Source organism: Solea solea, chromosome 5 (assembly GCF_958295425.1).
Source record: "Solea solea chromosome 5, fSolSol10.1, whole genome shotgun sequence".
NCBI lineage: Eukaryota > Metazoa > Chordata > Actinopteri > Pleuronectiformes > Soleidae > Solea > Solea solea.
Window position 1 is genome coordinate 7062107 of NC_081138.1, and position 25999 is coordinate 7088105.

Here is a 25999-nt window from a genome sequence, read left to right on the forward strand (position 1 = left end):
TTTTCTTTTCATTTAGAGTAAAAAGTCCCATTTTCTCATTTCTTATTTAATCACTGTGCTCCAGTTTTCGCTGCACTTATAGTGCTTTCACACTCTAAAAAATAAAACATTGGGTCAACACAAAAACATGTGTTAACTTTTTCCACTAGAATTTTTAAGTTAAGCCAACTGCTGGCAGAATTACATTAATTCAAAGCAATATTTTGAGTATGGGGAAGTAGCTTTTTGGCCACAATAAAACACATTTCTAAGTAACATGAACTTAATAATTGTCAACATGAATGCAAGTATTTAAGTTGATCCAACGTAATATTTTAAGTATAGTGAATAAGCTTTTAGACCACAATAAAATGCATTTCTAAGTAACAAGAACTTAAAAATTGTCAATATGAACGCAAGTATTTAAGTTGATCCAACATAATGTTTTAAGTATAGTGAACTAGGTTTAGACCACAATAAAATGCATTTCTAAGTAACATGAACTTAAAAATTGTCAACATGAATTATTTAAGTTAAGTGTTTCCCAGGAGGCCAAGTTGCTCAAAACTCCAACCTTGGATTGGATGGTTTTGTGACAACGCAGACAGAAATTCAGACATTAGTATTCAAATTAATTAGAAACATTTATTAAAATTCACAGTAGCACTAAATCCTTTAAAGTGCAAACAGCACCATGCACTCAGATGCTTTATGAGGAGGAACATTGTTATAAAATCAACTAAAACCCTGTGCATGAATCACCATCATTTGACTTGTACACATGAAAATTATTAAAAAAAAAAGACAGATGGCTGTACATTAAAAGCACTAATTTCAACATTATCATCTCTGATCACATCAGACTGCTCAAACTCCTAACTCCAGCAAAAGGAGGCACTGCATATAAAGTTCAACAAAGACAAACACCCTCAGAGAACAGAGGTCATCCTTTTCTAAGCTGATACCTTCACTCAGATATTCATCCAATCAAAGAAACAAAAGAACAAGGATGTGGATGTGTGTGTGCGTGTGCGTGTGAGATGTGAGCTTTTTCCTCGCGCTAAAAAATACCATACTTGAGATTCATTACTTTAGAGCTGGCTTTTTGTCCATCAAGCTCAAGGCATAGCTTCTGGAATGCCTCAAAGGTAAATTTCAACTGCTTGGGGTACCTTAGGTTAAGAGCATAGATTACTCCCATCAGCAAAGCACAGGATCTGGCGACATCAATCCCCTGCAGGATCTTGGTTCCCTCGACTACGATGGTTGCACACCCATCACCGATGATGGCAATCTTCATCACTTGCATCGCAAGGTCTGCGTCAAGCTCCTCTACATCCTTACAGAAGAAATTAAAAGGTGTTAGGATGTATAAAATACATGTCTCAAGCTCATCAGTGTGTCATGCATACGGGAATGCAGGTATGTACTTCAATGCCTAGCCCACAGGAAGCTGGTGCACAGGATTGAAACAGATATATCTCCATATGGAAAGGCTACAGAGAAAAAAATAAAAGCGTACTCAATTACTGACCCAGTACTGTTTGAAAAGGTCCTCCTCCTTCTCTCCAAGATAGACCATGAGGCAGCGAATGGCAATTTCTCTCTGCCTTTCAACTGTGTTGTCCTGATTCATGGAAAAAATAGATCAGGTGTTCAATAAAGTTAGATGCAAGAATTAACATGAAACAGTGAGGCAGAAACATACATTTAAAATAAAGGTCTATTCATAATAAAGTAAATCATTTTACCTCAAGAAGCATGTCCTTAATGTTCCTTATCTTCAGGCCTGCAGCTCCTCCTTTTGATTGGGTCAAGGCCATCAATTTCGGGGTGCACTGGTCAAGCTTGGCCAGAAAGGTCGATTGTAGGTTAACTGTTGTTATCCTCTTGAATTCTTCACTTATCTACAGGGCACACCAGTATGAAGGATGTGACACAAGTATAAATAAATGCAGAAAGTACATTTTGGAAATGAAAAAGGTTATTTCTGAATTTTTACATTTTTCTAGCATTATTTATGTATTTTATAAATTATATCCACATTGTATCAATCCACAGTACAAAAATATTGGTTTAATAAACATTTTATAATCTCACCTGTGCTTCACTAAAAAGCGCAGGCCAGCGCTTCATGCATTCACTGATTGCAGGGGCCTCTTTCACTATTTCCTCCCGACGAAGGCTGAACGTCTTGGCCATTTTCTGAGCTACCACCTTGGAGTTGTCCCTTTTCATCATTTCACTTAGGAGCTCCACTCTCTCTTTTTCCAAACTTGCAGTAGTTTCACCTTGAGCATGAGGGGGTAGGTAGTTCACCTCCGCCTTCTTTGGTTTTTTCAGATTCTTTGCCGGATACTGGTCATGTGTTTGTTTTCTCTTGAGTGAGTTCACTTCAACTTCAGGGCAGCCGAGACCTCGTAGTTTGCTTCTGAAATTGTTCATCTTATATTTTAGGCGCTGCGCCCATCCATAGGACCCATTAAATGAGCCTGGTTCTTTGAGGCAGGGATGCTTTTGAGTGAGGGCCTCTGCAACCTCACTGATCTGCAGACTAGATGGATAAGCAGTGTACTCATAAATAGCCTCCGCTAGTTTTCCAAGGATGTCTGGGAGTAGCGGAATTAAATCTTTGGTAGTGAGAAGAGTCCCATATTTATTGAAGCGCTCATTTCCTGACTGAATTTGGATCTCTGTTAAGCCAGAAAAGCTGGGAATTGAAAACTGAGCGGGCCAGCGCTGGGAACGGTGGCCTGGACTATCTTCAGATGAGAGAATTAGTGTGTCATCGGTTGACACGGATGCGGTGTCGTCAACATCGGGCTCCTCACAAGGCTGATTATTCATGTTGGTCACATCAGTTAAGGTTAAAATGATTGGAGGCTCCTGGTTTGGGAGAAACACAACCTTGATTGTGTCCTTATCCTTGAGGTCAGTTGTAGATAAAAGGGTGAAAAACTCATCAAAATCCTCATCTTTGTAGTGAAGACTGAAGTCTTTGGCAATGGAAAATGTATCACGAATGACTGAGTGAAGGTCATCCAATGTCTCAGGGATTCCAGATGGTAGTACAACTTTACGGACATCATGATCTGCAATGATCACTCGGAGTTGAGCCGGTTGTGGCATCTGGCACCTGTACACAAACTGTTTCACATGTTGCAGTAATTTTTAGTAACAAGTAAATGGTGAATAATGTTAAGTGCATATTATATTTTACCTCCAGGTATGGAAATCAGGAACACATCACTGTATATGCCAAGTCTGAACACAGTGGGAAGACTGCAATATGAGAGTTTGTATCATTTCATCTGATAATCTCCACAAAATATGGGCACCATCTATGGAACATAAATGCAGCACTTAAGAGTCATAATGCTTGTTCCACCAAAGATGTAAGACATTTGTACACATTTTGCAAGGCCAATCCATATTGGATGTTTCTGTCTTACCCTGTACTTCTTCAAGGCTTTTTTCAGCAGGTTGATCACGTTTTAAATTGAACCCCTCGTTCAACGACAGCAGGCAGGAATGCCTGCACACACACAATAGTATTTTCAATTTGACTTGTGATTCTTCAATGCATTGACTTAAGTTACACCTATGTCATCGCCACTAATTATAGATTGGCTCAGACTGCTCCTCACCTCAGGGGAAGGAGAAGGTGATATCTCGTTTGTCCTGAGAGGCTGACCACGTCTCAAATTGAACCCCTTGGTCCACGAAACCAGGATACCAGGAGATGATGAAGAGTTTTTTGTCCTTGCAAGGCACACGGCAAAGTGACTGAAGACCTGAGTAGGGAGATAAATTAGGTAAAATGATTTGAAATTTGTAATGCCCAGTGGCAGGGTGGCCCACCAGAGGCCAAGTGTGTATTTTGTGACAGGGGCCAATCTTAAAGCAAGCCATGTGATGCTGGTAAGTAAGATAAATTATAACAAGAACATTTCAGGGAGTATGGATATTTTAGTGCAAACAAAACAATTACACCTCATGAATTCACAATCTGTATTTTAAATAATACAAATTAAATTACTTGCTTTTATTAGGAATTATGTATATTTTTAAACAGCTTTCCAATCAGCATTTATCTTTTTACCACCCTTTTTAAATTGTAATACATTTATCTTTTAAACATACATGTAACACTCTTTTAATATATTTCCCTGTCAAAACATTTAAATGAACTATATTACCATTACTGTCATTTCTAATACAACAAAGGCATAATTGTAATAGAAATTAGACTGTGTACTTTAGGGCTGCAACTAACAATTGTTTTAATTATTAATTAATCTGTCGATTATTTCTTTAATTAATTGATAAATTGGATTAAAAAAATCATTCATTTCCAACACTTACTCAAAACAGAACTGACAGTGCAAATTCACAGTGCAAAATCTTCAGTGCATAAACAGGTTGCTCCTTAAACATCCCTGAGCTGTTTAACTAATAATTAAAAAAAACAATAAAAATAGACTAACACAAAAACACACATATGAATGCTTTACATCTGCCAAATATATAGGCTTTTTTTTTTTTTAATAAAGTGAACAAAGTCTCGTTTTTACTTTTTTAACACATGGGCTTATAAACAATACATAATATACAGTATATGGAACACCATGTGCCTGGTATCATTTTTATTGAATTTTTTTGTAACGTTACATTATAATTATAAACATTAAAAACACACACTTTTGTGGTAAAATACGAGTAAAAGGTAAAAAATGGAACTCCAAAAAACTAAAACGGAAAAAAATCGAATCAACGAGCCAAAATGGCGGCCTAGCCTCTTAGAAAGCAGTGAGTATTACCGGAACTAGTTAGCCTAATGCTAACGGACTCCGGTAACGTCCTGCTAACGTAAGCTAGACATGATTAGACTATGATTCAGATGAGAAGAACTACGAAAGATAACTCGCACACACAACCTATTTGTGCACTAGTTTGTTAGTCAGTCAGTGAAAGTAAATGAGGTGTATACTTGTAGTTTATAAACGTAGCTAGCGAACATGCTAACCGGAGCAGTGGCTAATAGGTAATCCCATATTAAGTTAGCTTGCCAATACGTTTCCATTGCTATCTGGCCACCTATTACTCCCGAGTTACTTCAAGAAAAAGGACTTAGGTTTCGGTATTCAGTTACAGCAGGCTATCACCAATAGAATGCAAATATGTGTAATTAACATAAAATTACTTACCATTCACCACGACGCTTTGATGAGTTTCAGCTGTGGTCACTCGTCTCGCCTTGAACATGCCCGTGCGCGCATGCAGGAGAGGGAAACTGTGGGCCGTTACGCGTCATCAAATTGTATTTTACATTAACAGAACTTAAAATTAAATGACTTGTTGATTAATTTAAAATTTTAAACTCTGACAAGTCATGATAGTATATTGAACGAATAGGCATAATTTGTGTGTCATCCAAACTCAATAAAATAATAATTAAAAGTAAAAAGTCTAACAGTATCTCAGAAGTTGATTTTTTACTTCACAACAATATATATATTTAAGTAATGACTAAAGGTCCCCTGACTTAGTTTTTAGAGTGCACCAGATTTAGTCTAAAGTACAACTGGAGGGATAATTACTTAGTAATTTTAAACCATTTGTTAATAATGAATTACTTCCTCAGCAATGACAGCATTGTTTCACCCTCAACATATCTTTAAATAACAAGTGTATTCATTTGTGATGGGCTGAAAGGTTTGTAATGAAGTGAATATTGCAACGCGATATGTTGGTCGCAAACACGTATTTTATTTTTTCTTAAAGTAATGAAGCATAAAAAAAACATGTCTAAGATCCAATAGTACAAAATCAAATGTTCTTATATCTGTAAGCAGCTTCAAGCAGAAGCAAGATATATTTATGTAACTGAAAATGCGTTAAAACAAGTCTAAAAAAGTATTTCATAAAGATTTAATAGAATAGATTTAACTCATACAACTTCTTCACACAGTGTGAATGTTGTAAGTGAGGGACAGTTTCATTGGCTTAGAAACCACAGACCACAAAACACTCTAGTGTTTTGTTGAGTATAAATACAGTGAGGTGGATGTGTCATTCATTCATCTGTTCTCTTATCTATCCTTTGAGGGTTGCAGGATTGGAGTAAATGGTCCATATTTATACGCCACTTTTCTTTTCCAGATGACCTCACAAAATGCTTTACACTACAGTTTTGCCATTCACACCCACGTTCATACAACACATCCATATAGCACATTCTCTACCCCACGTCATTCTCATTCACATGCTTCCCTATTAGCAGCCACCAGGAGCGACGTCACAGAAGCGTCTGCATCAAAGCTCGAATGAAATACGCTTTAACAATAAGTACAAAAAAAGATCAGGCTGTACAATGTCGCAATGTTGTTGAATGGATATTGTGCGTGTGTGCTATCGATATTCCATAAAGTGGTCTTGTTGGTTGGAAAATATAAGGTAGTGTTTATAATGGGAAGAAAGGCCTTCTAGATCCTAGTCTATAATTTTTTGTCAGTAATAAATGTTTGTATTGGGACTCTGCAGGGAGGAAGACCCCACAGAAAAGAGTATGGATCCAGTTTGGTACAAACCTCAGTAAGCCATGTGTTACCAGGTGTTGTGTGTGGTTCATCTATGTTTTGCACATTTGGATCCTGGTCTTGAATTTTTTTCTGTTTGTAATGTCTTTCTAAAAACTCCTTGTGTAAATAAATTGTCCCTTTCTGTAAAAATATAAAAAAATATATATATGTTATTGTTTGTTATAAGGAAGTGTATAGTTTTGACCAAACTCGGTCTTTATTCTACAGTTAACAAAAAACACAATTATGAAGTCATTCCTGGAACAGTAGTACAATAATCTCATGATGGAAAATACAGCACCCTACCACTGTGAAAGTGATTACAATACTGTGAACATTACTGTAAAAATAATTACAGGACCATGATAACAGCTGTATTCACTTATTACTGTTATTGGGACTACGGTAAGCATACTGTGAAGTCTATTACAGCAACTTTGCTAAAATTCACAGTTACCTTAGAGTGTGGTTGTGGTAGGTTGATGGGACTGCCTAAAAGAAGAAGAAGTCAATGCAGTCCTAACAAGATCTACAATACAAAATGCTAAAGGTTAGGGTAAGGGGCTAGGAAAAGTAATATGTCTATGACTAAGAATGTGTGTGTTTGTGCCTGTATTTGTTACCTTTTTGGGACCGTTCCTTTTCTTTTCATGAACTTGTTTTATTGTGTTTTGCATAACCCTATAATTTTGTCCACAGGACCACCTGATTGTACGCTATGTTTTGCATTTAGGAAGAATCAGTCTGCATCTTCCATTCTAGAACAACGCAAATAAAATAACAATTGACCTATTGCGACACACCCAAACAAGGAACACTGACCTTGTTAGGACCAGTAGACCTCATTGGGATCAAAACCTGGTCCTAAGGTCCAGTTCACACTGTATGTGTCATGTTCGCATTTCATTTTAAATATGTAATATTTCAGTTTTTTTTATGTATTCAGACTTAGACTGGACACTAAAACGGCAGTGGGAGATGTCGGTTTTATGTAATCATACTGCTAGAATATCAATATCAACGGATCTTTCTTTTCCTAATTTGAGCTCAACGCATGCAGTGTGAACACTCTCACTAACACTAACATGGAAGCCGAAATGAAAATACAGCAGCAAAGCACACATGACGCATCCAGTGTGAACGGGGCCTAATTAGTCAGAGCCTTGTTGGATGTTAGCTCTTTTATTGCTTCTGTACAGCACTTGAGTCAACCTTGATTGTTTAAAAGGTGCTTTATAAATAAAATTTGAGTTGAGTTGTTTATGGTAAAGGTTAGGGATAAGGCTTTGTTTAGGCTGTTCAAATGAATGGATGTCAATGAGAGTCCTATGAATTCAGTAAGAATTCACAACACAACTCCTTTGTGTTATGGTGGTTGAGTGTGATATATATTTACAGTCATAGAGTCTTCCTTCTGGGATATGCCGCATAATATGCCAAGAGAGAGGTTTTAATTATGATCTCACCAGTATGCTGCAAGTGTCTTATGTTGGCTCTGATTAGTGCTTGGGGAATCAAGGCTGTAATTGTTTGTGCTAAGCAACTGTGCATGTGTGTCTTCGTGATGAGAGAGCTGTTGGACGCCCATAGGGCTTATGTTTCTGCTCTGAACAGAGGAGACGTGATTTATTTGCTCAGGGCCACGCTGTGCGTCCAATCAGCATCAAGCACCCCAGGGTGACACCATCATGGTCATCTCTTCTGCAGGAAATGATGCAAGCTCTACTGAATTACATTGGGTGTGAGACCAATAAAATGGAGCCTGTTGTTGTCACGGCATCAGATAAGGACTGGCTGCTGGATACATTGCCGCAATTACTGCAGATCTGCGCTCCTCGGCTGTGGAATTGGGAAATGATCATCTGTGAAGCACAGCGGAGTACCATCGCCTTCAGCACGATAACTCAACATGTCCACTTGGCCATGTCAGCGCTGCACGAAGAGGAAATGTCAGGGACACAAAGGGATAGAGAAAGAGGAGATAAAAAGAATAAGTGAGACTAAATAGCCCATATCATTAACAGGTTCATGAATTTAATTTGAGGCATCTATTAGAACAGCCTGACAAGCTGTAATGCTCAAAATATGCACAATTTGCTTCATAAACTACTGCTTTTGTTATGTATTGTATTGTTATGTTGGCCAATATAAAACCCAGTTTGCTACAACTTGTCAGCTTACTCATTCGTTTGCGATTAGTCAACTGCTGAGATCACGTCATGCTTCCCGACCAGCTGCTTTAGCACTGGTGATGATGGCATTGATTCACCAGCTCAAGTCAAAGTGGCTAGTAAGTGATTTCCAGTGATACAAACAGGGCATTTCAGGAGTAGTGTGTGCATTCGTAGAAAAGAGTTCCCATTGCTACCAAGGTGAGATTTATATAACACTTAAAATAATATTTTAAGGGGAAACAGAACAAAATAATTATCTTTAAAGACAATCTTGGTGAATGTTAATTATCTTTCCTCAAGTGTTCTCTCATATGACCCATTCTTAGCATAAAGTCTGATTTATTAAAGACATACCTAATTTGCAATGAATCTTTATTGTGAATGAGGGGGATTTGGATGGGATTGTACAATGTAGTTGATAATCTGCTCTGTACACAGAAGTGCATTGTTGTTTAGGGGTGGGTCATACTTTCTGTGTCCTGGTATTGGTGCACATTGAACCTACACAGACGCTACTGTATATGCTCCTTGTGGCGCAACACTTCCTAATCTAGTTGGTGACATTGCACTTCTTTAAGTAAAAAGATGCAACGAAGAACCTTGGAGACTTGCTTGATGTTATGTGAGAGATTCCACCAGTACTCACACATGTACAACTCAGCACTCAAAGACAACCAAAATAAATGAGGGTAATGTCCCAGTGAGAAATCACTGCAACTAAATTGGAATGTGGGACTGAGTACGAATGATTGGGTATGCTAGAGTGAATTGAATCGTGACCATGTATTCAATTGCAAGATGTCACTCTGCAGATGGGGAACGTGGTAAGTATGACCATAAAAAGGGTATAGACAAAATGTGGTGATGATTATTGTTTCTATTGTTGTTAAGAAGAGCAGTCAAAATACAGTGGTTACATTAGACTGCAGACACTGAAATAAAGGATGATTCAATGAGAAACAAACACTGGATAATTTTACCAGATAAACTGTAGAAAGCCAGTGTACATAAGAGAAAAGGAGGCCATGGCCTTGTGAGTACATTACATTCACAGTTTCCAGAAGAAATACGTTACATAACAAAGCCATTCATGTCACTGGTTGGTTGGCCACTTACAATCCCCCCTTTTTTACTAATACAGATTGGTTCATGCAAATATGATGTCACCTCCCAGTGGGAAGGTAGGAACAGTGTTTGTGACTGACCTATATCCTTCCTTTTGTGGGGGGGTGGATGGAGCACAAAAGAAAGGAGGTGGGGCAGAAGAGAGGGTATGAGGTCAATGACTGTATTAGACACACTCATTGATCGTGTGGAGGAAGGTGCCATTTCACCTAATTAATGAGCGAGAGCGACGGGTATGTGGGATGGCCCTCCTTCACTGACCTGGAAAGGAAGACAAGAGTGGAGAGTATTGTGGCTTAACTTGAGACAGAGGAAAACTAATGATCTGCGTATGCATTTCTATGCCATATTGAGTAACCATGGAATTGCATTACAGCAAATTAAATCAAAGTGTGTGAAGATAAAGAGGGCATGCAAAGCGGTTATAACTGCTTATAGCGCTCCAGTAGCTGACGTTGCGCAACCAAGGTAACGCCCTCTGGAAGGCAATGACGCTGTTCACCTCAATAGAAGTATGTAGACCTTATTACCGCTAGAAACATGGAAGTAGACGTCTGCTATTATTTGTGCGAGAGACTTCTGGTTTGGCATTTCTGGTCAACAGTGTTGTGTTTCATGCGTGCAGTCAGGGGTTGATATAGCAGCAGTTGGTTAAATTGAAAGGCCCCAAATAAGATGAGGATGCGACAGAATTCAATCAGCCATCAATGCGTAATGACCGGGCAGTGTCGCCCACCTTTAGATGTGCGCCATCCCTTCCTTCCTGAATCAGTGTCAGGCTGTGATCATGCTGTGATCGCGGTGTTGTAGGTGTGCTCATCCCCCTGCGGAGCAGAAGTGTGCTCCCTGCACTTTGCGTGAACACATCGGTGTCGGAAGGTAAGCTGGCTACTTTATGCTTTAGCTGCTGGTAGCTCTTGTTGGGCCGGTAATTGAATGGCTTTTCGGTCTCTAGTTGCTATGGACAGCAATCGAGCAGTGGGCTCTGTCTCTCTCTCACTCTACCTCTCCTTACGGGTTGGGAAAATTGTGCTGCTGCTCTCTGGTATGTATGTGCAGGTTGACCCTTGTGTGTTTTAATATTTCAACACAAAGTTTAGGATTCTCTGCTCACTTGGTAGGTAATTGGTGCAGCAGCCCTGTGTACATCTCAGCCTCCATGCCTTTGCCGACTACTGTTCTGTCTCCCTCTCTTTTTTTATTGTTTGATCTGAAGTGTTGCCGCTGCTACTACTACCGCTTCTACTATAGCTATCACTTTATGTGATGGTTTGAATTATAGTTATGGGTATTGTTTTTGTGATTGTTTGTGTGTTTATGTTTGACTAAGTGGTTTGCTTTGAATCAATGCATGTTCTTCTGTTTTGATTATTTAGGTTTGATGATTTAGTTCTGTTCCTTGGATTGACTTGTCGAATTATTGAGATTGTGTCGTGCATGTTATTGTTTTGTTTCTTGTTAACTGTTCATTTGTATGATTATTTTGATTTATTCTATTCCATTTTCTAGTCGTGAGTGGGTGTGTGTGTGGATTTGAGGCACTCTTCAGTTTCTGTGTCTCTTTGCAGGGCAGGAGCTGTGGGGCAGATAGCGGCTGGTCCCCTGATGGTGGTGTCTGTCATTGGTCCCCCAACAGTACAGCGCTTGGGTGTCATCTGGATGGTTCATGGTAATCACTGTGCCCCCAGCCCTAGCCCGGGTGTCATGTTTATCTAGCAACAGCTTTGTGGGCTTGTAGAGTTTGAGTGAGTACAGTGACACAATTTAATATTTTCATGAAGGATATTGTATTTGTGAATAAAATATTTGTTTATTTTCAGGATCACATCTCATCAAGTGCCTTTGAAGTGTCTGCACTATGAAACACCGGTAAAACTTTCTAAAAAAGTTCTATTTTACACACCTACACCACACATTGGCGACGACGATGAGCGCTTCTGTACCGAGTCCACCGCACTTTCTTCCACAGCTGGGTGAACGACCGTGAGATACGTGGCGGAAAACTTTCGACAACTACATGCTCGTCATTCATGCTGGAGGAGACGCATGGTCGGATGCAAAGCAGCGTGCAGTGTGACTTCATTGCTTGGGTCCGTAAGGACAACGCCAGACCAAGGTATGACATATGACGAGGCCATGTCCACCCTTGAGAAGGAATTTATGCTGAAAGTTAATGTCGTGAGCTGCAGACACCTCGGTGCATCCAAGGAGCATTTCCGAGGGCAAAGACGAGCTTGTCCTGCGAAAGCCCCAGCTCCAGACCATGATTGAAAGAGGAACACAAGCCAGCAGCAATGTAAGTGCCTCAGATGTAGCTCCAACAAGCATTTGGCTATTGATAAAAACTGTCCAGCTGCTTAAGTGAACTGCAATCAATGCGGCAAAAAGGGGCATTTTGCCAAAATATGTAAATCTGCTGTAAGTGAAGTAAGAGAAGTCCCAGAGATAGCTGTACTGTGGGTGGATAATGATAATGAAACGTACATATAGGTCGTATGCAGGAATTACGACCTATGTTTACATTATCAAAACCAGCGCCCCTAGCAGTTGTATACATAACAGCAACCACTTCCGCCTTAGACGCGGTATCTAGTAGCTTCGCTGATGTCGGCACCGGCAGTCGGCTCAGTGGCGAGAGCACTGCACCGGAGCGCGTCGACAATGGTTTTGATTCCTAACTATACCACCTTTTTAATATTTTTATTAATTTTTACTACCTAACCATGTCTTTTTTGCCCTAACCCTACCCTCAGTAACATCTGTGCATATTCGAGTTGGAAAATACTAGTAAAAACATACCTTTACGTCGCATTCAGGGGTTTGAAAAAAACGACCCACAGTCACGTTTTCAGAAAACGACCTATATGTACGTTTTCAGGGGTTGAAAAAACAACCTATGTGTACATTTCAGTTGGAGGACAGGTTGCGGGGAACTTACTGCAGAAACCTATAATAAAATCATCTGAAATGTCAACGTTGAAGCACCAGAGGGGAATTCTCATGTCCTGGAGTTAATTGTTGATACTGGAGCACCTGTGTCTATTCTGCCAGAGTCAATGTACAGACAATGTTTTGCAGACTGCTCACTGACTGAACCTAAAGTCAAAATGGTTACTTACGCTAAACATGAGGTACATGTTATTGGTTGCCTGCCAGCAACAGCAGCCATAGCAGAGCAAGGCAGCAGGGTCCCAGCCTCCTTCCAAAATGCTGGATCACCTCTGCTGGGCCTGGACTTGATTAAATATCAACATTATTGGAGGCAAGGTCATTTACTACAATTTACTACAATAAGCTGTGCTTTACGGCAGTATCACTTTGTGGTACCAGGACAAAATAAAAGCATAATAAACCTTATCTAACTGAATAAACATTAATTGTATTAAGATAAAACAAAATGTCAGTTATGATTAATCATTATAAATTAAAGCAAAATAGGTATGAACTAATTAGGCACAAAAAATTCAAACATAAGCCTCATATTTTCTATGGCTCTAACAGCTTGGATGTGTGAAAGGGTTCATTCACAACCCTAACCCAAGTACAAGTGAACAATACAGTGCAACCAGTACATCAAAAGTTGAGATGCCTACCACTGAGCATTCGTAAGGAGGTGTCAGAAGAGCTCAAACGCCTACTTCAAGCTGGCATCATAGAACGTGTGGATGCGTCTGAATGGGTGGGTGAGTCCCCTGGTCGTGGCACTGAAACGTGGGGGAGGACTGCGACTGTGTGGACTGTTATCCTCTCCCTCATATGGAGGACATATTTGCAGAACTGGCTGGTGCTACACACTACAGCCAAATCGAGTTCTGCTTACCACCAACTGCCTTTGCACCCTGAGAGTCAAAATCTCATGGCGTTTATAACACATGATGGCATCTTCAGATTTACACAAGTCCCTTTTTAGTATGGCATCTGCACCGTCTGCTTTTCAAAAGACGATGCAGACCATCCTGAAGGAGTTGCAAGGAGTACAGAGCTATTTGGATTGGTGACTCAAAAGAAATGCACCATCGACACCTACAAGCTGTTCTGCAGTGGCTGAGAGATGCGGTTTCAAAAGAGGGTCTGCGCCCAGGCCCAGAGAACCTGACTGCCATCGCTGAAGCTCCTGCACCAAAAGACATGGCAGCACTACGGTCTTTCTTGGGCTTAACGTCCTGGTTCAGCAAGCTAAGAAAGAGTTATTTGCGGAGATTGCTGAGATTTCTCCTCTTCTGGCAGCATTGCCACTTGTGGATTTCAAAACTGAAAACTCCTTCAGCCCCAGTGCAGCCTGTTGAATTTCCAGGGGGCCCTTTTCAGCATGTGGCTTTGGACATTGTCGGCCCATTTGAACATGGGACCTATGACTGCAGACTTGCCATTACCCTCATTGACTATTTCAGTAAATGGCCAGAAGTTGCCTTTACTTTATCAGCAACTACAGACGCGGTCATAACATTCCTGTCTTCCATCTTTGAACATGAGGGAAATCCCTGATAATGGACCACAGTTTACGTCCTCTGCCTTCGCTGAGTTTCTCAAAGAGAGAGGCATCAAGCACATCAGAACGAGTGTTTACCATCCTCAAGCGAACGGAAGTGTCGAGCGTTTTAACAGAGTGCTCAAGGACTGTATTCAAGCCGGTCAACGCCCATGGAAACCAGCAGTCACTGAAATGCTACAAAGCTAAGAGCAACAGCTCATGCAAAAACTGGTGAATCCCCTTTCCAGCGTCTGAGTGGACGACCAATGTGGACAAAACTAAATCCCATAGACAGAGGAAAATATGATCACTTCACAGCCAGAGTTGCCCTACAGCAGGAGAAGATCAAACGCTACACGGACAAGAAACAAGGTGCGGAACCTCCCAAGACCACGGTTGGTGATAAAGTCCGGGTATGCAAGCCCTTCCCTGTTGGAAAAGGAGAGAGACAGTACACTGAGCAACAGGCAGGACTGAGCACCTTCATCCTGAGTGACGGGAAAAGGTGGAAGGCAGCACACCTTTAGCTCTGCCCAAAGAGCACAGAGGAGGCACAGAGAGCTGGTACAGTACAGACCACCAGTCCAGCTGAAACCATAACAAGACAGAGAGAGACCGAAACCGGTTTGGACAAAATTCTATGTGATGAAATAGCTCCAAGTTTAAAGCAAACCAAATGTAAAGTTGATTAAGTGACAGTAATTTGAATTTCAATTACCACATTTTGAATTGATATAGGTCACATTTGCAGTTATTCTTATGAAGTAAGGTTATGTGAAATGCCTGAAGAATTTACAGTATGTCAGATTAGTATCCCATGACTAAAAGTAATTCTTACTATAGAATACAGTAATTGTTAAGTTCAGGAATACCTGATCTTAACAGTCTCATCTTACAGTCACTTTTCCAAGAGTGGTATATAGAAAGATATTATTTCAGTTTACATTAACACTGTTACAGTTGTAATATTACATTAACAGACTGAATAGAACAAGTTGGTAAATGTGTATGGTAGAAAGCAAATACTGATACTGGCATAATGACAATACAATAAATGTGGAACATTTAACTACATGGTTGCGTAACAGTTGGTTGGTTGTCACCGGGATGCAGTTTGATGGCGCCTTGTCTCACAGTGCTGTATGAGTGAGAGGGGGAGTGGCTACAGTAGTAGAAAACCAATGTGTGCTTCTTTTAGCGATATATTTAACGATATGTTAACGTCAAACTTGGCACTGCATTTACTTGTGCCCGTAGCAAGACACATGTCAAGTTTGAAATCAATCGAGATATATGCGAATAACACACACACACAGACAGACATTCCTGCAATTTATAGATAGATACAATAAATAAAAATATAACTTCAAATTGGCTGATCTGAATTGCGAGAGTGTAAAACCCCAAGGATGTAAAGTTATCTACATTTTATCAGTTGCAACTGAAATGTTGTATTTTTATTCTAAAATGTCCAGAGGGCATAAATGCATTCTTAATTTATACGTGTTATTTGAGTGAGTTGCACTAAAAAGATAGTTTACATTTAGAAAAGAAAACTGTAACTGTAAAATAAAGAAGAATAAAGTCAAAAGAGCTAAGTACATGCTTCACCTTCAAACCTGCTAAACACAGATAATGTCCGAATACACTTGTGTGTGATAGTCTATTTAAATACACTAATAAATAAAATATTTTTAAGGCAGCTGCTATGCTGACTGAAATGCCGTCTCCTCTAAGACTCAAACACATCTCCTTTTTAAGATCTCATGACGTTGCATCTCTTACGGGGTTGTGATAACTCTGAAGTGTTTCATTTTTTTTTTTAGGTCTGTTTTGCATCTGGTATAAGCGCGAACGACTGGGCTGAGTGTGTTTTTGCTTGACAGGGGCAATCTGGCTGCCTGTGGGCACTGATGGCATTTCTGTGTACATTTTCACAATGTGTTAGGGGAACGCTGCAAAAAAAAATGTCTGAGTTACGACAGAAATGGAGCTTTCTCAATGATTCAGAGAGAGTGATGATAATTGATTGGACAAGGCAGACCAAGTGACTATACAGTGTATCCTCTTTTCATTTTTAGACAATGTATTGTATTATATCATATTAAAGTCATAAACAAACACTGTAGCCAATATAAGCTATACCATAGAGATTAACATCAATTTCACAGACTTATGTTGATAGTAGATGATTCTTATGAGCATAGGTTCTATCCAAGGCCAGTGCATGTGCAGGGAATGTATGGTGTGGAAAGGTAACAGTTTAATTTATAGCTCACATCAGCAATGTTGCTATGGTTTTTACATATTTAACCATTTCAACACAGTTACACAACACAGTTACACCCTAAATGGTTTTAGCTGCTGTACAGCTGCCACATTAGCCACTGAAATAATCAAGTGTTGGCAATGCATGATCATCTATTTTTTTCAAAATAGTCCAGAATTTTCCAACAAAACTCAAATTTGTTTTGGGTCAGTGAATCTTTTGGTCATTCGACTTTCATTTCACAAACGGATATTTAAAAACAAAAAATTAGTGGTTATTTAATTTTCGTTTTAAAATACAAAAATTAAAATTGAATTGCAAGGCTTTTTTCTTTGTCAGTGTCAGAAAGGGGTGGACTTAATTTAAAAAAAAATTGTTTTTCATTTTCTAGTTATAATAATAACATTAAAATCACTAGAAGACAGAAACGGAAAAATGCCAGTTTTTCCGTATTGTCCGACCCGAAGTTGACGTTTTCTGGCAAGATCGCCCAAAGTGACCTGTGGTTCACCACATGCTTTCCACAAGTTTGATGATGTAAAATATAAAGTTTGAGACAGTAACATAGGCTACCTGATGTCTTGCTTCATGGTCAGGCTGTTGCAAAGTCCTGAGCACTGATTCAATTTGTCTCTGCAGCATGCACTCCTTTCAGTGCAAAATCTCCTCACATTTCTTGCAGAAAACACTCTTTCGCCACCACTTTCGTGCAATTTGCGTGCAGAGATTTCTGCAGATGGCAGGCCTTGTTTTGCCATATCTTAAATCAAGTCAGAGTAAGGTTTCAAAAGCAAGGCGAACCACAGGTCACTTTGGGCGCTCTTGGCAGAAAACGTCAACTTCCGGTTGGACAATATGACAAAATGTGCATTTTTCGGTTTCTGTCTTCTAATGATTTTGATTTTGTTATTATAACTAGAAAATGAAAAATATTTGTATGTTAAAAACGAAAATTAAATAACGATTCATGTTTTGTTTTTAAATATCTGTTCGTGAATTGAAAATCAAATGACCAAAAGATACAAGGACCGTTTTGCAATATGATATTATTTCTTGTTAATTTGTGCTTCTTTGGTTTTAACTTTCTAAGTTTATTGGATAGTAGAGCTAAATGGGCCCTTTTTCATATAATCCTGTTTTATTCATTTAACCTTTTAAATGGTAAATGGTATGTTTTTATATAGCACATTTCTAGTTTGATGACAAAGCTGCTTTATACCTCTGTTTTTGCCATTCACCCATTCACATCCAACCAGTGTTTTCCAGATTGTTTTCACTTCTTTAGTATAAGACACACTAGGGATATTTATCTCCCACAGTGTTAGACATCTTCTAATCAGTGCACGCTGAAATACAGAGGACGGACAATTATAACTTCATCACTACAATCAACATCTACATTATCATCTGTGTGATGGCTAATCAACAAAGATTTGTAACACTTATTGGATACTTTTGTCGTGCATGATTTCAAATCAATTTTATTTTATTTTGAATAATGAATGTTGTTTTCATTACCTTCTTCCTTGCACAATTTGCTTAACTTAAATATTTGTTGTTATTGTGTTTCTATATAATTCATGTAAATATTATTCAAACTAATAAATAAATTACAGTATCTGATAGGCTGACAGCTCATGGGGCCGTGTAGTGCACAAGTATAGATAACTACAAAAAACTGAGCTGTTCCTCTCTTCCTGCATTTACAGAGTTATCATTTGTCTGAGATTAATCTTTGACTTTGACTCTTTTAAGTGGGTTTGGGTCAGTGTTGAAGGGTTGGGTCAACCAACTCTAAATTCAATGTATGAATCAAAATAACATGTTCTTGGAGATAAGCCAAGTAAATTCTTCTTTAGCCTGCCCAAGGCAAAAGAGAAGACTTTCTTTATGTACATGCCCTCTAAGTTCCAGCAGCTAATTCTCATTTATATCCAGGCGCAACCTGACATGCAATCAAGCTCAGGCTTTCTGATTGCTCTCTGTCTGGAAAGGACACCTGCTCATCATAATCGAGTGCCCAACTGGAATTCCTTCATGAGAAATTACAACTTTGTGCTCCACTCCCCTTCACCATGACCAGTGTCCATGCCCCGCGGGATGTCCTTTATAAAGGAATCACCAAATACATAGGAAGCTACTTCCACCCAGATTCAAGGCCCAATTTGATATTCTACCACTAGAAATATACCCCTAAAAAATGGGATATCCCCTCCAGAATGAGAAATACCACCAGTCGTCTCTGAAGTCATATGTGTTAGCAGATTGAACATGTTTTTGTCACACTGCTCCTTTTGGCTTATTTTTGCACTTATCTGCAGTGAAGAGGAGACTTGACAGAAAATGTCTCGAACACCTGGAAATACTAATGTACAATAGACTGCAAATACATTTTGTTGTAAAGTGTTTGAGGAAAATTCATAACCCTTTGTCAGTGCTTCGTGTTGTTAAATATTATTGATGAAAAACACAAAGTCATTGCTAATTTAAGTTTGGTTGTTAGGAGAAGATGAAGACGTTATTGTACAGACTGTTGGCAGAGAAAGCTATTGTGTTTATTCCTTGCCAGTAAAGAGCCAGTCAGAGCCATGATGAGGCAGAGAACAGATTTTGTGTAAAGTTTTTGTCTTTATAGCTCTAATATAATAAATTAAATGTCATTAGACATTGTATGAATCTGCCGTGACTTTGTTTTAGATGCAACACACACAAACGAGTGACTAGTGACTTGTAAAGCAGTTGTTTTCAGTGTACTGAATCATGACAGTCACTGGACTGAAATACAGCAACAGGGTTTGTAATGTAGCTTACAGGTCGCGATCAGCAGTGCTGTTGCTAAATACACCAGACTCCTCCGTTAAATATTGAAATTGTAGACATTTCCCTGGTAATTGTTGGAGATAAGCCCATGTTTTTAGGATTGTTAAGTCTTTTTAACCAATTTACAGTTTGGCATTGCCCAGCTTGATTCTTGTGTCGGACTTTTGCCTCTTCCTGTGACTGCACTCTGACCAATCAGTGGCCGGCAGTCTGGCGACATCACGCATAGTATCGCCTTAGCTCGCTTGGAACCTCACCAAAACATTTACATGTAAGCATTTAGCACTTGTATCAAAAAATAAAAGTGACTTACAAAAGACGAATATGCTACATAGAAGTAGTCTTGGAAAGAACTCCAATACATAGGAACAGTGGACTGATAGAGGGTGAGAGTACCGCGGTGGATCCAAGTGCAGAAGTAGAGGGGTAGGGTAAGTGCTAGGACAGAAGATGCTCTTGGAAGACCTGGGTTTTCAAGAGCTTCTTGAAGATAGACAGTTCGCCCCCTGTTCCGGTAGCACTCGGTAGGTCATTCCACCACCATGGAACGACACATGAAAAGAGTCTGGATTGTCTTGTAAGGGGTGTTGTCACCACCAGACAACAATCCTTTAATGAATGGAGTAGTCAAGGGGTAACATAAGCCTTCAGGGGGGCATTTAAGTAGGTGGGAGCAGACCCATGAAGCACTTTGTAGGCTAACATCAGTGATTTGAATTTGATGCAGGAGGCTAAGGGTAGCCAGTGGAGCTCAATGAACAGAGGGGTGACATGTGCCCTTTTAGGCTGATTTGTGTTCTGGACCATCCGTAGTGTTTTCACAGCACAGGTCAGGAGGCCTGTTGAGTTAGGTACGGTCTGATTTTTCTTGTATTGAATAGTGCAAAGCGACATGACCGTGTGACTGATGTCAACTGGTCATCAATCATGACACCCGAGTTTCTTGCTATCTTGGAAGGAACCAGACATAGGGAGTCGATATTAACGCAGATGTTATGATGGATCGTTGGCTTGGCTGGGAAGACCAGCAGTTCAGTTTGGGAGAGGTTTAGCTGGAGGTGAGGGGCTTTCCTCCACGCAGATATGAGAAACAATCTGAGATTCGTGCTGAGACAGTGTGGTCAGCATAGCAGTGATATGAGAAGCCATGTGGGTGGATGATCCAGCCCAGGGGAGGTGGTGTACATGGCAGAGAGGAGGGGCCCCAGCACAGAGCCTTGGAGCACCCCTGTGACAAGGTGGTGCAGATGTTCTCTGGCTTCATTTAATATTTCTGTCACAGACAACAGAGCTGTTTCATTGGAGTGGCCACATTTGAAGCCAGATTGGTTAGGGTCAAGGAGGTCATTTTGGGAGAATAATTCATTGATCTGCTTGAACACCGCTCTTTCAATGGTCTTAGAGAGGAACAGGAGGAGAGAGACAACCGTGCTGTGCTGAGGCAAGGCGAGCTGAGTCAAGCTAGTGGAAACACACCCAAAGTCTTCCTGATTTCTAATTGTAAGTATTTAAAAGATACGATAAGATATTTACAAGTGAACAGCTATTGGCGTGTGAGCAGAACCCATCTAGTCTGTGCTTTCTCAAGATTAAAACATTAAAAGATAGTTACAAAATTCATTGTGTCTGTGGTCTCATTTTTAAAATCAAGTCAGTTTCAACAAATCCTCTTGTATTGGACATGCTTTACCATATGTTGAAGACATATTCTGTCAAGTCTCTCCTTTGCTGCAGGCAAGCAAATAATACTGCACAAGCTAATAGTCCACCATAAAAACAGTGATATACTGTAACAACAGCTGTCAATGGCATGTGCATCTGCTCTTGAAGGGGTGTCCTGATGTGTAGGGATAGACCCCAACCACTGCCATTTGTAAAAAAAACTAATTCATTTTTAAGTATAAGCTACATTTTTTAAACCCTATACAAACTGTATGTTTATGATCCAATTGTGCCCATTTTATAGATGCCATTTAAAGTTTATTTATCCCTGCATTAAATCCATTAGTGCATAGTCACAGGCAATTCCTTAGCCATAAAAGTGATTTTGTCAAATGAGTGTCACATGATATTCAGCCTATATAGTTTACCTTTGCAAGCTGTTCATATTGATGTGAGGAAGGTCACTTGAAATAAATATCATAGGGGATCCCAAATTCAAGCTCAGTTTGAAAATACAATAAAAATGAACACTAGTTAGCAAAGCAGCTGATAGAAGAAAAGCCTATGTTAAAATCCTCCAAATCTTTTTCACTCAGTCAATGCGTGGAAATGGACATGTAACAGTGGGGTTGCTGGTTCACATCCCTGCCAGGTCAAGGGCTGGGGTACCCAATCCCCAATGCTCATTATTAACTGGACATTCTAAATGGACTCCAGCCACAGTGGGCCACATTCAACCCCTCCCACATGCATCAGGGACTTTTGGAACAATGTAGAATGCCATCTAGTGATTAATATATTTCATACCCATCCATGTGCTGCTACCACACCTGGCAGGCGCAACGTGGGGTCAAATGACTTGCCCAGGGACACATCCACATGTAGACTAGGAATCAAACCCTTTATCTTCCATTTACTCTACCACCAGGACCTCAAAACTAGCCTATTCAGATTTCCAGCCACATTGTTCATATCTAAATCAAGATCCGGTTTGATAGTTCACATTCATAACGTGTACATTCAACAATAACCAGAGCGAGATAAGTTAATTTAACTCTTAAAATTTTTTTTAGTATCAGACAAGTACAACACACGATGCATAAGCTAAAGGCACCTGCAGCTGCACTGTCTGAAAATAGTCTGAAAGGTGTGATTCACACGGGGACATGTGAATCACAGCATAAGCAAAAGAACTGTGGATAGGTTGAGGGGGTTGCAGATGTGTGGGGGAGTGTAATGTTTTCCATGTGTTGCATGAACATAATGTAGTCTCACCCCTTTATTTCCTATTGACCAGGAACACTCAAGGTGTCACAAACAGACTGCTCAAAATTATTAATTTATTCGTGTGTAGAAGGCAATATGTTTTTTTTTTTTTTTTTGCAAAATAGAAAAAAAAACAGGTTTAATATTGCAGCTCTCTCCGTGCACAGGGCTGAACAGGTGAGAGGTGACACATGTGATATCCTGCTGTACCAGTCTCTCATTAATGCCTGTGTTGAGCCCATGCAGATAATCTCACCTCAATTAATCACCAGCATTAATTATCTCATTATGAAAACCAATTTATCCCTTATACTGCTCTTCAGAGAGAACGAGAGAGGGAACACAAACTAAGCCTTAATCCAGAGTGAAAGATGAAGACATTTTTTAAACTGATCCCCAAAGATATGAGCGAAAGACATTTTCCTCCCTCTGTCTTTCCCCTCCTACCTGGCTGATTGTCACGCCTGCTGACAGGAACTGTCGAGTGAGAGATCTCTCTCTCTTTCACTGCAGACAGTGGCGATGCCTCATCAGACTTCCAGCAAGCCCTGTGGCCCCTGATGGCGCCACAGCTGGATGGATGGACATGATCACTCACTCACAGACAGGATTAACCCCCCTGACTGCATCTGTCTGTGCTGTTCTGCTTCTAATCTCTGTCTCCTGGCCTCTGTCTGTCTTCCTGGTCCTGCTTGTCTCTATCCCACTGTGCTCTTGTCCATGTCACAGTGGTGTTAAGACTAGACATGGTCGGCAGCATGCAGCCAGTTCTTAAGATCAGTGTTTACTGAGCGGGTTTCCACAGTATTTGAGGGATTTTGTCACAAAGATGAAGGGTTGTGCTCTAAACAGACATGTGGGACTAACAGTGTTGGGTTCATAAAACTATTCTTCATCACCTGACATTTCTATATTTCACTCACTCACTCATCTTCTACTGCTTTATACTCCACATGAGGGTCTTGGGGGGGGGGGGTGCTGGTGCCAATCTCACCTGACACAGGGCAAAAGGCAGGGTCTACTCTAGACAGGCCGCCAGCCCATCATATAAAGACATACAACCATCCACTCTCACACTTGCACCTACCACCTACTGTGGAAAAAACGGAGAACCCAGAGAAAACCCATGCACACACGGGAAGAACATTTCTGTATTTGAGCAGGTAAAATAAATAAAAGTATGGACATGTATTATTCATCAAAAAAATAAATAACTAAATATAATAAATAGATAATTGTCCTGCTCTGTTTTCTTCTGAAGTAACATGATTCATAGAAGCTTTAAAGAGACACAGCCTTCAAAAAATGTCTCAGAAACTTACAACAGGGTGAACGCCTGAGCAGCATTACCAGCATTGGCACTATGAAAAATTCTGGTTTTGTGAGGCAGACAAGGAAGCAAACAAAGCGACAGAGTTACACAGGTGGAACTATTCACTGAGTGGATGTCACAGGAGAGTGATAGAATAAGAGGCTGAATAAGGGAGGATATTGGTCCAGCTTTCACTCACTGGCGCAAACTGAAAGAAATGGAGGGATGCTCAACCGAGTGACCTGATCATGTTTCAACAATGTGCATACAATGAACAATACGTTATGCAAAGCAAGCTACACAAATGTTTTTTTCAAGGGTTAGTTTTTGTTTACAATATCTTGAAAGATCAAACAATGTAGTCATATTTGTATAACATGGGCTACTGTCTGTACATGGTCTGAAGACATGGTTGTCTGCTTCAGAGTTCACATTTATGACCGTTGTAACAAACAATAACATTAACCTACTGTAAGGGGAAGCAAATCCGACATAATGTTACTTTAATTCTCCTCTTGAAAGCTTACTTTAATGGATGTAGACATGTCCACTTTCTCAAACCCAAGACAAAGAAAACTGAAGTAAACTAAATAAGTCTTCCATTAAAAATAGCTCTCAAGAAGAGAATGAAAGCTTCTACCTATCTAGTGAATTCAGAAAAAACAGAGCTGTTTTTATTTCTGCTATATCAAGAGCGCTTTAGGAGACTTACACTGTATATCTCATAGTATTCACTTCAGTATGTTAATGATAATGCTATAATTGTTTCTTTGGAACAAGAATAAAGTTTCTGAAGTTGTTTTTGTCAGAAAAGAAAAGGACCATCCTTCAAATGCAGCATTCAAACGAGTCCCATTAAAATCCCCAGCACTCTGTGATCACACGTGCATGTTATCTGTGCTCCTCCATTTTAATTTGCCGCCTTCGAAACTTCAGTGCTTTTTCTCCTTTAAACATACAATGGATAGGAACAGCGTTTGAGAGCTCTATAACCTGACATAAATGTAAAAAAAAAAAACCTGCCACTTTAATATCTCCTAAACACATTTCAGATAACATCTGCACTCTGTTGATCTCTAATGATTTCCCTTGTTGCTATGCCTTTATCACATGAAGAAAATCCCTTAACAGATCATGCAAAAACACAGTCCTCAGCAAAAGGGTTATTACAAAATTTAAAAAAAAAATCCAGGACATTTAAATTTGCTAGATAAAAACAAGTGTATCTGTGAACTAGAGATGCAACAATAATGTTAATTATATTGTGCAAATGAATGTGTCTTGATACGTTGTGGACCATGTGAAAGCATCTTGGATACAGCCCCATGGGAGCAGAATGATAAGCGAGCGCGAAAGCAAACATTGCTTCATACCTACTCATCATCCTAGTGATGCTGAAGTTAATAGCAACGGAGAAGAAAGCTTAGATTTAAGAGAGTTGAAGATATGAAACTGTGGATGCACCAGCAGTTTTCAAATCAAATGACTTAAGTGTTTACGTGTCCACAGGAGCAGAAGGAGTAAAAAGACAAGAGAAAACAAGGTGAAGACAAACTATTTAACAGGGTAACACAGTTTATTGTGACTGAAAGTGTTAATGAAGCACTTTTTGACAACTCAAAGGTGTTTCTTGCCATTTCTACAGTTTTTGCACATATCTTTCATACCACCACAGTCAACATCAGCATGTGGAGCCGGGATTCGAACCCACAACAAGTTGAAAGACAACTCACTCTACCGCTGAGCTACTGTCACCTCTTAAAGGTCCAGGTGTAAGATTAAAAAAGAAATTGAAGATAATTATACTTCATTTTTGTGTGCAAGTGTACAATCACTTATTGTTTTTTTTTAATTAACAAACAATGAGCCTTTTGCATAAGATAAGATATGATAAGAAAAAAAAACAACAATTTGTTTTGTTCAAATGCTAAAATCATTTACACCCTCAACAAGGTGTCAAAATGAATATGTAGCAAACTGAGCATTACAATCCCACTTCCTTATAACTGAGCGATAAGTGATCACAAGATATTTTGGTGAATTGAAAGCCAGAGAACAATGGCCAGTTTGTGTCATGGACAACAAAGGATTTAGAAGGTCAGTAAAAATGCTGAGGCCCAACGCTTCTGCTGCAGCTGCTGTGCAGCGACCTGTGTGTAACCACAGGTTGCAAATGGTATAAGTCAACATAATCTCCCAGTTCCCCCAAGGACGTCAATGTTGGAGTTAAATATATTAAATAGCCACCAGGGGGAGACTCTGCTGTTTGCAAAATTAACTTTTTGAAAGTATGTCTATGGGAAGTGTTCTTCAATAGAACATGATACATGATAATTTATG

At 39.6% G+C, this 25999-nt stretch overlaps 1 protein-coding gene across 4 annotated transcripts; it reads right to left on the bottom strand.

The window, feature by feature from the left end:
• Nucleotides 1–604: 604 nt before the first annotated feature.
• On the bottom strand, nt 605–5457 carry LOC131459099 (sterile alpha motif domain-containing protein 3-like). 4 transcript variants are annotated; one of them, XM_058628541.1, is made up of 7 exons: nt 3627–3766; nt 3432–3514; nt 3200–3261; nt 2080–3126; nt 1731–1886; nt 1514–1606; nt 605–1318 (listed from the first exon to the last, which is right to left on the bottom strand). In XM_058628541.1, the coding sequence occupies exons 4-7, from the start codon at nt 3106–3108 to the stop codon at nt 1040–1042; spliced, it is 1557 nt and encodes a 518-aa protein (XP_058484524.1). In that variant the 5' UTR covers nt 3109–3126; nt 3200–3261; nt 3432–3514; nt 3627–3766; the 3' UTR covers nt 605–1039. The 4 variants fall into 4 exon arrangements, with proteins under 4 accessions (XP_058484524.1, XP_058484523.1, XP_058484522.1 ...); XM_058628540.1 differs by having other exon boundaries at nt 3200–3320; XM_058628539.1 differs by lacking the exons at nt 3200–3261; nt 3432–3514 and adding an exon at nt 5187–5457 and having other exon boundaries at nt 3627–3773.
• Between the last annotated feature and the right edge of the window lie 20542 nt (nt 5458–25999).

Bases quoted from the DNA above. Each gene is read 5' to 3' on its own strand.
- LOC131459099 (XM_058628539.1), bottom strand. The intron at 1,887-2,079 runs GTGAGATTATAA...TGTGCCCTGTAG, and splicing joins CGCTTTTTAGTGAAGCACAG to ATAAGTGAAGAATTCAAGAG. The intron at 1,607-1,730 runs GTAAAATGATTT...TCCATGAATCAG, and splicing joins TTAAGGACATGCTTCTTGAG to GACAACACAGTTGAAAGGCA.